This window comes from Penaeus vannamei, chromosome 5, assembly GCF_042767895.1.
Source record: "Penaeus vannamei isolate JL-2024 chromosome 5, ASM4276789v1, whole genome shotgun sequence".
Lineage (NCBI taxonomy): Eukaryota > Metazoa > Arthropoda > Malacostraca > Decapoda > Penaeidae > Penaeus > Penaeus vannamei.
In genome coordinates this window covers 900,242-912,741 of record NC_091553.1, presented here as the reverse complement: position 1 = coordinate 912,741, position 12,500 = coordinate 900,242, and the positions used below count along the sequence as shown (strand labels likewise).

The 12,500-nt window shown below is 39.2% G+C and overlaps 2 protein-coding genes across 2 annotated transcripts in view; one reads left to right on the top strand and one right to left on the bottom strand.

Moving 5' to 3' along the window:
- LOC113803082 (uncharacterized) overlaps nt 1-1,102 on the top strand; it is a 2,398-nt gene extending 1,296 nt beyond the window's left edge. The window contains exons 4-6 of the mRNA XM_027353786.2: nt 1-188; nt 305-487; nt 599-1,102. The exon at nt 1-188 is cut by the window's left edge and continues 4 nt beyond it. Coding sequence (XP_027209587.2) covers nt 1-188; nt 305-487; nt 599-1,102 — 875 coding nt within the window. The remainder of the gene's footprint in view (nt 189-304; nt 488-598) is intronic.
- A 523-nt stretch (nt 1,103-1,625) lies between these two features.
- LOC113803075 (aldehyde dehydrogenase family 16 member A1) overlaps nt 1,626-12,500 on the bottom strand; it is an 11,738-nt gene continuing 863 nt past the window's right edge. The window contains exons 2-15 of the mRNA XM_070121713.1: nt 8,985-9,214; nt 8,657-8,835; nt 8,230-8,386; nt 7,355-7,515; nt 7,007-7,104; nt 6,662-6,859; nt 6,184-6,308; nt 5,745-5,853; nt 5,280-5,379; nt 4,823-4,950; nt 4,535-4,683; nt 3,981-4,419; nt 3,405-3,511; nt 1,626-3,098 (exon numbers count right to left, since the gene is read on the bottom strand). Coding sequence (XP_069977814.1) covers nt 2,906-3,098; nt 3,405-3,511; nt 3,981-4,419; nt 4,535-4,683; nt 4,823-4,950; nt 5,280-5,379; nt 5,745-5,853; nt 6,184-6,308; nt 6,662-6,859; nt 7,007-7,104; nt 7,355-7,515; nt 8,230-8,386; nt 8,657-8,835; nt 8,985-9,214 — 2,373 coding nt within the window. The 3' untranslated portion in view covers nt 1,626-2,905. The remainder of the gene's footprint in view (nt 3,099-3,404; nt 3,512-3,980; nt 4,420-4,534; nt 4,684-4,822; nt 4,951-5,279; nt 5,380-5,744; nt 5,854-6,183; nt 6,309-6,661; nt 6,860-7,006; nt 7,105-7,354; nt 7,516-8,229; nt 8,387-8,656; nt 8,836-8,984; nt 9,215-12,500) is intronic.

Here is a 12,500-nt window from a genome sequence, read left to right as displayed (position 1 = left end):
GGTTGCTCATCGAAAAGGCTCTGAAGATAATGTATGGGGGACTACATGGAGACCGCTGTGTCCCTCTGCATTCGCTGTATAAGACCATACACGACGATGGCTGCATCCCCGTGTACTTGGCAGACAATGACTACAACATTAAAACGAAAGTCGACTACATTGGCGAGTTTGCCAGTATGAGATTTACGGTAAGCACGCTATGCTTCTTACAATGTCTAATACATGTACGAAAACGTTTCCAAAAATTTATGTTGTATTTTCGGCACCTCACAACCCTGACTTCCCATTTCTACTCCCGCTGCAGGCCGAGGACCTTCGCAAGCCGAACATGCATCTAAAAGGTTTGCTGAAAGCTAACTTAGTGTATGCGACGAAGTTCTTGGACAGCCAGCGTCTCTTTTCTAAAGTTAGCCTACAAGATGACGGGAGGATTCTTCTTCACGGTCTAACAGAAGATGCTCCTCCCGAAGGCGCTTGTATCTTGCAGGTAAGACCTCTTGAATATGTTCTTGTTTTTTCGCAGGTTACTCAATATCTAGCGTGGAATGATGACCCGGGACTAAAAACAAGTCTTAATAATGTTTTATTTATCCTTCAGTTCGACGACGCCCTGAAACAGATGAACGAGACCAACACACTGACTTTCCTGGACATCGCCCTGGCGGACTCTCCAGCGCGTCGCGTCTTCATCCGCCTGAACCCAGTGAGTGTTCGAGGCCGCCACTACGTCATCTTGTGCACGGGCCAGCTGGGTCGATCTTACATCGACTCCAGCCTTCGGAAGGTCGTCAACCAAGACAATCCTGGCGAGTTCATTGTCGGAGGACGTTTTTCCAGTGCGGGAGGACCCCCTCATCTGCCCTTCGATAACCGTGTCGACCGCACAGCTTCGGCAGGAGTCGTCTTCGGTCTGCCCGGAGATGTGACCAAGGGGTCCGAAGGGTTCGGGCTCTTCTGCGTCTGCACGAAAGGCAAGGTTAATACGGAGTTCCCCACGGCGTTCGGACGGGTGGAGAGTGGCCTCGACGTCTTCATCTCGGCCACGAAGAAGGCTGATGTCACTAGCTGCAAGTTAGTCGGCTGCGGTGTTGTGCTGGGATGATCTAGTCCGCAAAAGATTCATTTGCTTGTGTTTGGCGTATTTCTCTACCTGTTTTTTCGTATATTTTACCTGTATATGTACTATGTAAATTGAACAAGCCAGTGTTTGTAGCCTTCAATAGTATTCTTTCCATCCATAGATTTCACAGTAAGAAAGGTAAATGGTTCATGCTGAGATACGTATTTAATTTCACTATTCATTAATCCTTACGTTATCAACATTAGTGTTACATGCAGTATTAAAGAGAAAGGCCTAAACAAGTAAACACAACCTACTTGCCATAATGTAAGGGAAGGCCTATGAATAAAAAACTATAAAATACAAACATTAGACCGCATCATGATTATTCCTGCTATCACATTTCTTCCTTAATTGGCAAATAATCTGAGGGTTACATCCCTACCCATTGATATCAACAAGTAAATCCATTGGAAGATAAAGGAACATGGCATCTTCGATACAATTCCCTCTGCATTTCCAAAAACTCCGACTGAGGAATATATATAAATGAATCAACATAACCTTCAAGTGAACTTTTATTTCAACTATTTAACCAGTTTACAAATGAATTAAATTGTTTAGAAAAGATGGCAGTATATCCATATTAATATTGCTTCCGAATAGAAAAGACTGCCACCTGGCTCACCAAAAAGTCTGAAGTATGAAAATTTTGATTTTTCTCTTTAGCATTTTATTCATTACCAAACAAAGTTCTGGGCTGCCTTCACAACAACGTATTAGAAATACTTTGGTTTGCCTTGTATCCACCTTATATTGTACTGACATTGAAAATACACATATTATATCATACAGTATTCTATTTGGTAAATTTCCTTCTTTTTAAAAATAACCAAAACAATGGAATGTTTTCTACATAATTAATACTTTCATGTTTACCATTTCTAACATAGAACTATGGCATAACCAACATATAACAAGTCTGAAATAATATCATGTTCTGGAGTTTTTATTTCTAATACAGAACTTTCTTTTATTTCTCTTCTTTTTATCAAAATATGGCACAATTACTACATAGGCAGAGGAACTAAGTCTTTCCTTGACAAAAAAAAGAGAACTCTGTCTTTAATTTTATGATTATATTATAAAAGGATAAACTACTATCCTTTAATCTAATTATCTAAATCTAAATACAGAATCCCACACTTAGACCATCTTTGCTCTTTCCACATTCACTTTATAATAACAATATATGGTCAATAACTAACAAATACTTATATATTTGATATTGACTACATGCTAAATTACTCAAACGTAATCATTATAGGATATAGGGTAATTGCCGAAATAAGGTATAATCATTACCCAGGGTAAAAGGGGTCACACATTAAATTGCTTTTTTCTGAACTAGAATTGTCTTGTGCAGGGCAAAACAGAAGGAAAGTAATTTTACCTGATAATTCTTTCCATTTCCTTTTTACATTTTTTTGTGTTTTCACCCACCTATTTTGTGGAAATGAAGTTAAGAAGTTCCTGTCTTTTAGGGGTTAAATTCATAGTCAGAAATACAAAAATAATAAAGAAACTTAGGGTGCAACACAACATAAGAAAACCAAATTTCTTGATATTCGAACACTTAATCCACTGGAAACCTTATCAGAATATAGGAACAAATAACAGGATAATAAGAGCATAAAAAATAGTTATTAACAAAAGAGGTATTACTGAAAAAAAAATCTCCATAAGGCACTATTCCAAGATTACACTTCTACCTCCCCAAGAAGCACTGGGTGTCATGCCAAACCTTACGACACATTGGAATCTCCCTCCGGCCTTCTCCCTCATCTAATTCGCAAAGATGTCACCCATAGTAAGCCAGATGTTCTTAGCCTGAACAGAATGATACAGGAACTCCTCTCCTTGCCCTTGCTCCGAGTCGAACCAATCGCGCTTCATGCCATAATTGACCCAAGTCCTCTTGACGTTCACAGCTGATGTGTGCTCCACAAACTTGGACCCTTCTAGGCTTCCAAAATACCTAGTAATGAATTATGACAAGTTTTATTTTGCAGCTTGAGAGAGTAGTGGTATTTTCATGCCAGATGTTGAATCAGCAATAACAAACAAACAAGAAAAAATCATGAATGCAAATATATTTCTATTCAAATCTAATAATGTTAATATAAACTATTGTTAATATATTTTAGTATGGATACTAATACATACCTATAATACACAATCATATACATAAGTACCAATATTATACTACTTCTGATGCAACTAAAATGAATATCCACTGAAATCAAACGACAGTAAAGGACAATTTCAAAATCCCCTGACTTACCACATTGACTGGAGGTCCTGATGCTCTGCCAAATACTTGGTTATGTGGTCCCGCGCCCCAGTCAAAATGTTGATCACTCCTCCAGGAAGATCTGAGGTTTCCAGCACCTGTGGAGAGACAGCTTAACATAACTGGGACATATAGTGTGCATTAGCATGAAGGTATTCCCTGGTCTTGCCTTGAATTCTCTATACTTCAGTAAGACATATTCAGGGAGGGAAAAATCTCCTGAAATACAATACTGCTCTGGGATAGAACACCAAATTCATATTGCATATATGCTCATTATTTTAGAACTTTATTATTTTCCTTTACAATTATATTTTACATATCATTTCATCATTACTAGGAATTAGGCTTAAAAAATAGATTAACTTCCAGATCATGGAGACAAAAGAAATAAACATTCCCAATAGAATCTATGGGTCCAGCTAAAGATAATGTTTAACTATCTAATGATAATGCAAAATCTATAAAAGAAATAAGAAACAAGACCTGTATTAACACTTTATGAAACAATAAATTTCACTGGAAACCAGTGGCTCTATACACAAGAATGATCAGAAATGCACCCACCTGATACAAAGCCATAGCAACAGTGGGATACTTCTCACTGGGAACGACAACCACAGCATTTCCCCTGGCAATAGCTGGAGCCACGAGAGAGACAAACCCTAAGAGAGGAGCTTCATCTGGACAAGCCACCCCAATCAATCCCAGAGGCTCGTGGATCCTCAGCACCGTCCCATAGAGCTGTGTCTCCTGCACAGCTCCCCCATACTTGTCACAGAAGGCTGCCCAGTGGAAGAGACGCGCCAAGGTTGCATCCACTTCCTTCTCTGACTCTGTGGTCTTCTTCCCAGTCAGTGCTGTGAGGTGGTCTACAAACTCCTTCCGGCGCTGCTCCAGGTTTTCTGCCAAGTAGAAGAGGATCTGCGATCGGTTGAATCCGCTACGCTTGTCCCATCCTGGCTGGGCTTTAGCTGCAGCTTCCACTGCATTACGGACATCTTTCCTACAGCAAAGAAGAAAAAGGGAGAATGAATGGAAATGAATAAAAATTGATATAGAGGATATGTTTATTCAAAGAAAAGCATTTTCAAAATGAAGAGAAAAAAACAGTCACCTACCTGTTACTTTCACCAATAAGAGCATAGGCTTTTCCTTCAGCGTTGTTGATGACACGGCAGTAGTTTCCATCAGGCCGTTTTTGAGCTCCGCCATAGTAGAGTTTGTAAGTTTGATCAATAAGGGGTAAAGTTTTATCTCCACTAATAATCTGCAATGTTAAACACCTAGAGAACCCTCATTACCTATGCTATAAAATAATAATTAAAAAATGGTCCACAAACACAGACAAACAAACTGACATATATCCCCTGTATATGTTTATTCAGACATCCCCCAAAACACTTTACCTCTGGCATGGCTGGGCTGATAGATGGACGATCTGCTGTGTATGAAGCACCAAACTTCGTGAGGTCAATCTCGGGGGCAACAAAGCTTAAACGCTCTTGCCATGATGGCTTCACATATTCAAAGAGTCCTGAAATAAAAGAAAAGGAAGGAAGTTATCCTCTAAACACAAAAAACACTATTTCACCATTACAAAGACTGACAGGGATGTCACTGAATGCATAATCAACTAATGGATTATCAAAAAGGGATTCTCACTTCCTCCTTCCTTCATAGTGATGTTGAACAGGGCCTCCTTCACTCATTTCTCAATTAGTTAATCATAGTAGCACAAAAGATAAAATGAGTTTCTTACATATCTTCTCTCCTACGACAAAATAATGTTTTCAAAAAAAGCATTCTCAGTGCCTCTTTCTTGCTACAACAGAACAGTTACATTGCTTAGGGCTTCTCACTTACCCTCCTTCCCTCCATCTCTGCCGTAACCACTCTGTTTATAACCCCCAAATCCTGCTGCAGCATCAAACATGTTGTGGCAATTGATCCACACAGCACCAGCCTAAACTCAGAGACAGAAGTTATTTAAGGTATGTTTAACTATTCACATACACATATCTCTTTTGACACATACTCTACACTGTAGTTCTTTATTATTGTTATCCTCATTATTATTATTTTTTTCTATCCTGAGATGTACAAGATCACATGTCCTTTTCTTTTTTAACAGAAAATGTCATCAAGACTAAGCGTATACTGATAATAATGATAGCAAATGATTTCTACTCTTACTAATCTATTACTAATATTACCTCTATAAATAAAAAAATCACTATTTGACTTTATTTTCTAAACACTTCATCCCCTATCTAAATAGCCCTTTATTATCTTTATAAAGCCCTTATTCCGTACAATAATTCACTATACCTTTATCATCTTGGCTGTCTCAATGGCCAAGGTCATTTGTTCAGTAAAGACGGATGAACCTAAGCCATAAATGGTGTTGTTGGCAAGTGCTATTGCTTCCTTTGCAGTTCTGGAAACAGAGAGAGAAACTGCAAGTTTCTAACAAATGGATAAGAATTTGGGGAGCAATATTAAAATGAGAACAAAAATTGAACTGATTTTAAAACCTACCACTTATTTATTTATATTTTTCCTTGCTATGAGGTTCCTAAATTACGAAACCAATATTATGATACTCAAATTAATTACTTGGTATACCAAACACACATTCAACAAAACCCTCCCAAACATACTTCTTAGCATCATCCCTGTCACAAAACTAAGAATTCCGCAAACTGTTAATCCAACCACACAACACACTCTTTAAAAGTAAAATAACTGCAATAACTAGATAAAATACCTAAAAGGCATAGCAACTAGCACAGGACCAAAGATCTCTTCCACAACAGTTTTCGACGTGGTGCCAACATCGGTGATCAGGGTTGGTGGGTAAAAACAGCCGGGTGGTGCCTCTACTTGGAAGACCTATGAGAAAACAAGAACTATACTGAAGGAGGTTATGCTGATGTTATCTTCCATCACTAGAAGAAGAGGATGATGGAAATTAAGGAGCAGAGGGAAAAGGAAAGAGAAGAGACACATGTTTATATGTTTAGTGCTTGACCTTAAATTCTAGACTATCACGCAGGGTTGCAGGGGGATGGAGGGAGAGACACAAGAGGCACAAGAACGTGTAAAGGAAAATGGGAGGTGAGATGATGGGAAGAAGGAAAAAAAAAAGAGACAGAAAATGATTGCCTGAAAAAAAAGAAAAAAAAGGAAAGAAAAAGGGGAGGAAAAAAGAAGAAACATTATGAATTTCTCTACAAGTATCTCACCTCAGCTCCTTCTTTCCTGGCCTCTTCAACATATTCTGCAATAAATTTCTTCTGGCAAGGATCAATGATGGCCCCCATGTCACAGACTTTGTCGAGGGAAGATCCTAAACGCATCTTCTCCATCCTTCGCTTCAGCTTATCAATAAACTTGTCAAAGACGGGTTCTTGAACAAGGAGACGAGAGCCTGCAGAACAGACCTGCGAAGTTTTGAAGCAATAAAGAACACATAAAGAGCATTTCCTTTTTCAGATATATCAAAATATACTAATAATACACATGGACAACATTCTTCACATTTCAAAAATTCCATTATACCATTCATTTCCTTCTGCATGCCAACTTACTTGACCCTGATTGAACCAGATGGCATCAACAACACCCTCTACAGCTGAATCTAGGTCAGCTGAGTCAAACACAATGACAGGGCTCTTGCCACCAAGTTCTGTTGGATGGGAATAAGAGAAATGTAGATGAAAAAGAAAGTAAAGGAAAAAAAGAGAGAAAAAAATAATAAATTCAAATGTACACCTTTCTGTTTGAAGAATCCAAGAATATTCCAGGTTTAGTAAAACTTAAACATGAAAATAAATAATGAAAGGGCAGAAATAAGGACAATGCCCCCAAAACCAATTAATAAACACACACAAAAGGAAATCATTAAAGTCCATTTATATGAGATACAAGGTACCCACCAAGGGACAGCTTCTTGCCCGTGCCTGCAGTAGCTCTTCTGAGAATCTGACCGACCTCTGTAGATCCTGTAAACCCTACTTTGTCGACATCAGGATGCGTGGCAAGGAGGGATCCCATGGCTCCTCCTCCTGTCACCACATTGAAGACTCCTTTGGGGAGGCTGGGATGGAGTGCAGAATTCAGTAATGAAAAGGAAAGGATGGTGGAAAACTTATCAGATACTGGAGGAAGTCAAAACATATTTAAGTATCCATCCCCGCCCAATTTTTCACCGTTATGAAAAAGTCCACTTATAATACAAGAGCACTTATAAGCGCTACCAGCTCTAGACTATCTTACAAGGGGAGAAAAAGAGGGGGATGAGTTTTACAGTGGGTATAAATGAAAAATACATAAAACACTGTTCTACATTGGAAATTAGCCTCCATCTACCACTAATCATAAGTAACAGATCTTTCTTCTCAAGACCCCATAGTAGTAGTTCCCAACATTTTGTATTCTGTGGTCCCCAACCAATATATAAAATCTCCATGACCCCGTTCATTGCCTGTCAACTTTTCAGATACAGTTATTACTAGTTATGAAAAGTGTAGTGATGTCAAAAACTTTAAGACAAGAACACTAAATGGAACAATTCCAATTTGATGATATCTATGAGATAAATATCTGTAGGCACTGTAGGTGAGACAATATTCAGTTTATTCTGAAGTCGTAATTTTCACATTGCTCCATGGCCCCCTGGGAGCTATGTCCCCTTGGTTGGGAGCCCCTATAGACCAAGAGAAGCTACTATTCCTACCAATTCCAAATTCATCGCTGTCCTGCTGGGTGATCCATATCAAATGTGGCCTGAACCTAGAAGCCAGAGACTTACCCTGCCTCAGCACAAATCTCAGCGAAGAGCAAAGCAGAGAGGCGGGTGTTCGTGGCCGGCTTCAGGACCACGGTGTTCCCCATAGCCAAAGCAGGACACACTTTCCATGCCAACAACATCACCGGGAAGTTCCATGGAACAATTGCACCAACCACTCCTGAAGAAAGAGGAAGAGAGAATAACTTATCAGAGAGGAATGTTGGTGCTTGTACAGAGAAGGGGGTAACTATTGTACTTCCAAATAGGGGATGGAAAGGGACAGTTGTGAGGTTTAGAATGAGTAAAACATTCTCTTGAAAACATCAAATAATTACTAGATAACCATGTTTGATTAAAACAAATTTTGTAAAATGCTAATTAATGCCCGCATCAGTAACAAAAATGAAACCAAAAACAAACAGAAAATTCCCCCACTAAAGGCTCTTACCAACAGGCTTCCACCCCTTCATCTCGGAGTCCATTAACTGTGCCCATCCTGCATGGTAGTAGAGATGGCGCACCACAAGAGGAATGTCACAGTCGCGGGTCTCTCGAATGGTCTTGCCATTGTCCAGGGACTCTACAACAGCTAAGAGGCGGGAATGCTTCTGGATGTGGCGGGCTATGCTGTAATTGAGGAGGAGGTTGAGGAAGAAAAGGAACAAGAAGAGGCTCTACACAATTTTTACAATATTCAGTAAGTAACACACTGCACCATATCAAACATAATCATTTCTAAGCAATATGAAAAAATAATAAAAAACTAATACTCTCACCTGTACAGGTAACGAGCCCTTGCATGGCCAGACAAGGAACTCCAGGACTGAAATGCTTCCTTGGCTGCACCCACAGCCTGGTCAACATCTTCCTGGGTCCCTTGGATGGTTGAGGCCAGCACCGTGTCTTGACATGGGTCTTTAGTCTCGTAAGTCTTGCGGCCTACCGGTAACACCCACTGGTTGTTGATGAAGTGGCCAAACTTGCGGTCATGGTCATCCAGCCACGCCTGTTTCAGAGAGGAAGAATGGTCACAATAATCATGAAAATAACATCATGGGCTAACTCTTGTAAGTATTCTGATTCTATGTAAAGTCCCTTAAACATATTTCAATTCTGGCCTTGGTTTTCTTATGTGAACAATCTGAATACTAAGTGATTAATACATAGAAATACATAGAGAAATCTATTCTTGAATAACTAAAATATCCTCTAAATCTTTAAGAAAGAATATGTCTAATTAAGTCTTAAAAAGTAATAATGCAAATTTGTTAATAGGGCTCATAGATGTATACATAAACAAATAAAGGAAAAAAGTTTTACTATGAAAATCCTATTGATTCTTCATAATCAAACACACACGTGCAGACATACTTACACACACACACACACACACACACACACACACACACACACATGCACGCACACACACAAAAAAAGAAGAAAAAGAAAAGAAGAAGAAAAAAACTCTCTCTTTCTCTCTTCCTCTCCCTCCCTCTCTCTCTCTCTCTCTCTCTTTTCCTCTCCCTACCTCTCTCTCTCTCTCTCTCTCTCTTTTCCTCTCCCTACCTCTCTCTCTCTCTTTCCCTCTTCCTCTTCCTCACTCTCTCTTTCCCTCTCCCTCTCTCTCTTTTCTTCTCCATCTCTCTCTCTCTTTCCCTCTCCCTCTCTCTCTTTCTCTCTTTCCCTCTTCCTCGCCCTTTCTCTTTCTCCCTCCCTCCCTCTCTCCCTCCCCTTCTCTCTCTTTACTGTAATCTGTGAGCCTAAACACAGTGTCATGACAAGACAGTCTGGCAATGTCACCCACAATGAAGATGATCTCCAGCATAAGACTCCAACGTTATGCACAGACAAGACATGATGACTCAGACCTTTTTTTTTTGTAAAAGCCAATCTTTCTCTCTTATGTAACATATAATAAATAAAATCTTATTCCGCAATGCAAGCTTTGTCTGGCATGAGATAAAAAAACTTACATATGTTAATAAAATAAAAATGTCTGTCTTATTAGAAATTTTTGTTAGTATGCTTTTAGCGTCTCTTGCAGATAGAATGAGACAACAGAAAGAAAGATAAAATGCCAAAAAGATAAAGAAAAAAGATGATAAAAGAAAAAAGAAAGAAATGATAAACATATATTCAATAGAAATCTGAGAGAACTCTCATGTAAAAAAGAATAATACTCAGTTGTGAAAAAAAATATTATCTGAGTTACATGAATAGCAAATCATTCATAGCGCTGTGATAACAAGTCTGCCTTATCACTAGCAAGATTACATACAATCCCTTTAGAAGTTGAAGAAGAAGATGACATAGAGGAAGATGTGGAAGATGAAGAAGAACAGGAAAAAGAAGCAGAAAAAAAATCTGATGATAAAGTCATGACAAAAATTATACAAGATTAATAACTTTGGAACCATTGACACATTCAGAAAATAAAAGACTTGACCGTATGGACACAGTATATTCTATTTCAAAATATACTGCACTAAAAGGCATTATTGCTCTCCTACATTCTTCCTATTTATGTTTGGACTACAAACTGTTATCAAACACTTAAACAAAGACAAATATAAACACAAATGCAAACACACACTACACCTTACACAAACATGCAAACCCCTTCACACACAGACACAAACATACATACATCCCAACAAAAATACACATAAACATAAACACACACACTAACATAGACAGACAGACAGACACACACACACACAAATACATCCAGACATCCAGACAGACACACACACACACACACACACACACACACACACACACACACACACACACAGACAAACACACACACACACACACACACACACACATGTGCGCGCACACACAGACACACATGTGCGTGCACACACACACAGACACACATGTGCTTAAACACACACACACACACACAAACACACACTCACATGCACAAACAAACTGATATCCTCACATACACAGACACAAACAAACGCACTCACATACACAGACAAACACACACGCACATATACTCACATACACAGACACACACACACAAACAGAGACACTCATATACACAGACAAACACACACACACATACTCACATACACAGACTGACACACACAAACAAACAGATATGCTCACATACACAGACAGACACACACACACACACACACACACACACACACACAAACACACACAAACAAACACACACACACACACACACTCTGTTCTTCATTTTTTATCAACACGTTACTTGTCAACTGCAATAATCTTATATAAAATTGATCTAAACCAGATAATCCCAACTTTTGGGCAAGAAACTGCAAAACCTCCAACAAAGGGCACAAAATACGTAAAATAAAGAAGTCAAGAAGATAAAATAAAGAAGTCACGAAGATAAAATAAATAACTCGTTCAATTAACTCTTTTTTTGGTAATTGTTGAAGACCGCGACGCACCCTCGCAGAGACTAAGTCGAAAAAAAATGATGTTTTTCTGCATTAAATCCTATGATTTCATCGATTTACGGCGTTGTTTCTTTTGCGAATGAATCGTTCAGGAGATCGAGTACCATTTCTCCATCGACGATCTTGATTTGATAGTCCCGTTAGCAGGGGAGGGCATTAAGTATATCAGGGAAATTATGGGGTAAAACAAGCTTAAATACGAAGAATAACGATCAAAAATGCATAAAACTAGCACAAAAAGTGCTTAAAATCGGCCAATGAAACTCTACGGATGTAACCGCCATCTTTGAAAGTTTACGGACTGACGCGAAATAAACCAAAAACTCCACGGGAACCCAACCCACATTTCGGCAAAAAAATCTACGGGAATTCACACGTTCCAAACCCCAAAAACGTATTGACCAATAAACCAACCAACCTAATATATCAATATAAATTGGCGTGACTAGGCGTGCCCTTCGGGCACTGCCCGAGGGGAGGGTTGATGGGGGGCAAGCCCCCCAACACCCCCCAGGACACATTCTCTCCACCACGGTATGTACGGCAAGACAGAGCTGCATTCACACCGTAAAATAATAAACCAAATACCTTTATATCAGGAAACGTGAAACTTTCGTTTCTTTGTACTGTTGGGATTGCTTCGATTTTAATCACCTTTTTCGTCCTTTGGAGCTCTTGATGGGCTCAGATATAAAACTGGGATGGTTACTGAAGTCGAATTATTCTTCGATGCCACTGTAAAGGTCTTAAAAAAGAACCCAGAATCAACACAACACTGGAAACGCAACATTTCTCACCGGCTTTCAATCTCGAAATGAGCGGGTTGGTGAGCTGTCAACCTGTGGCTGG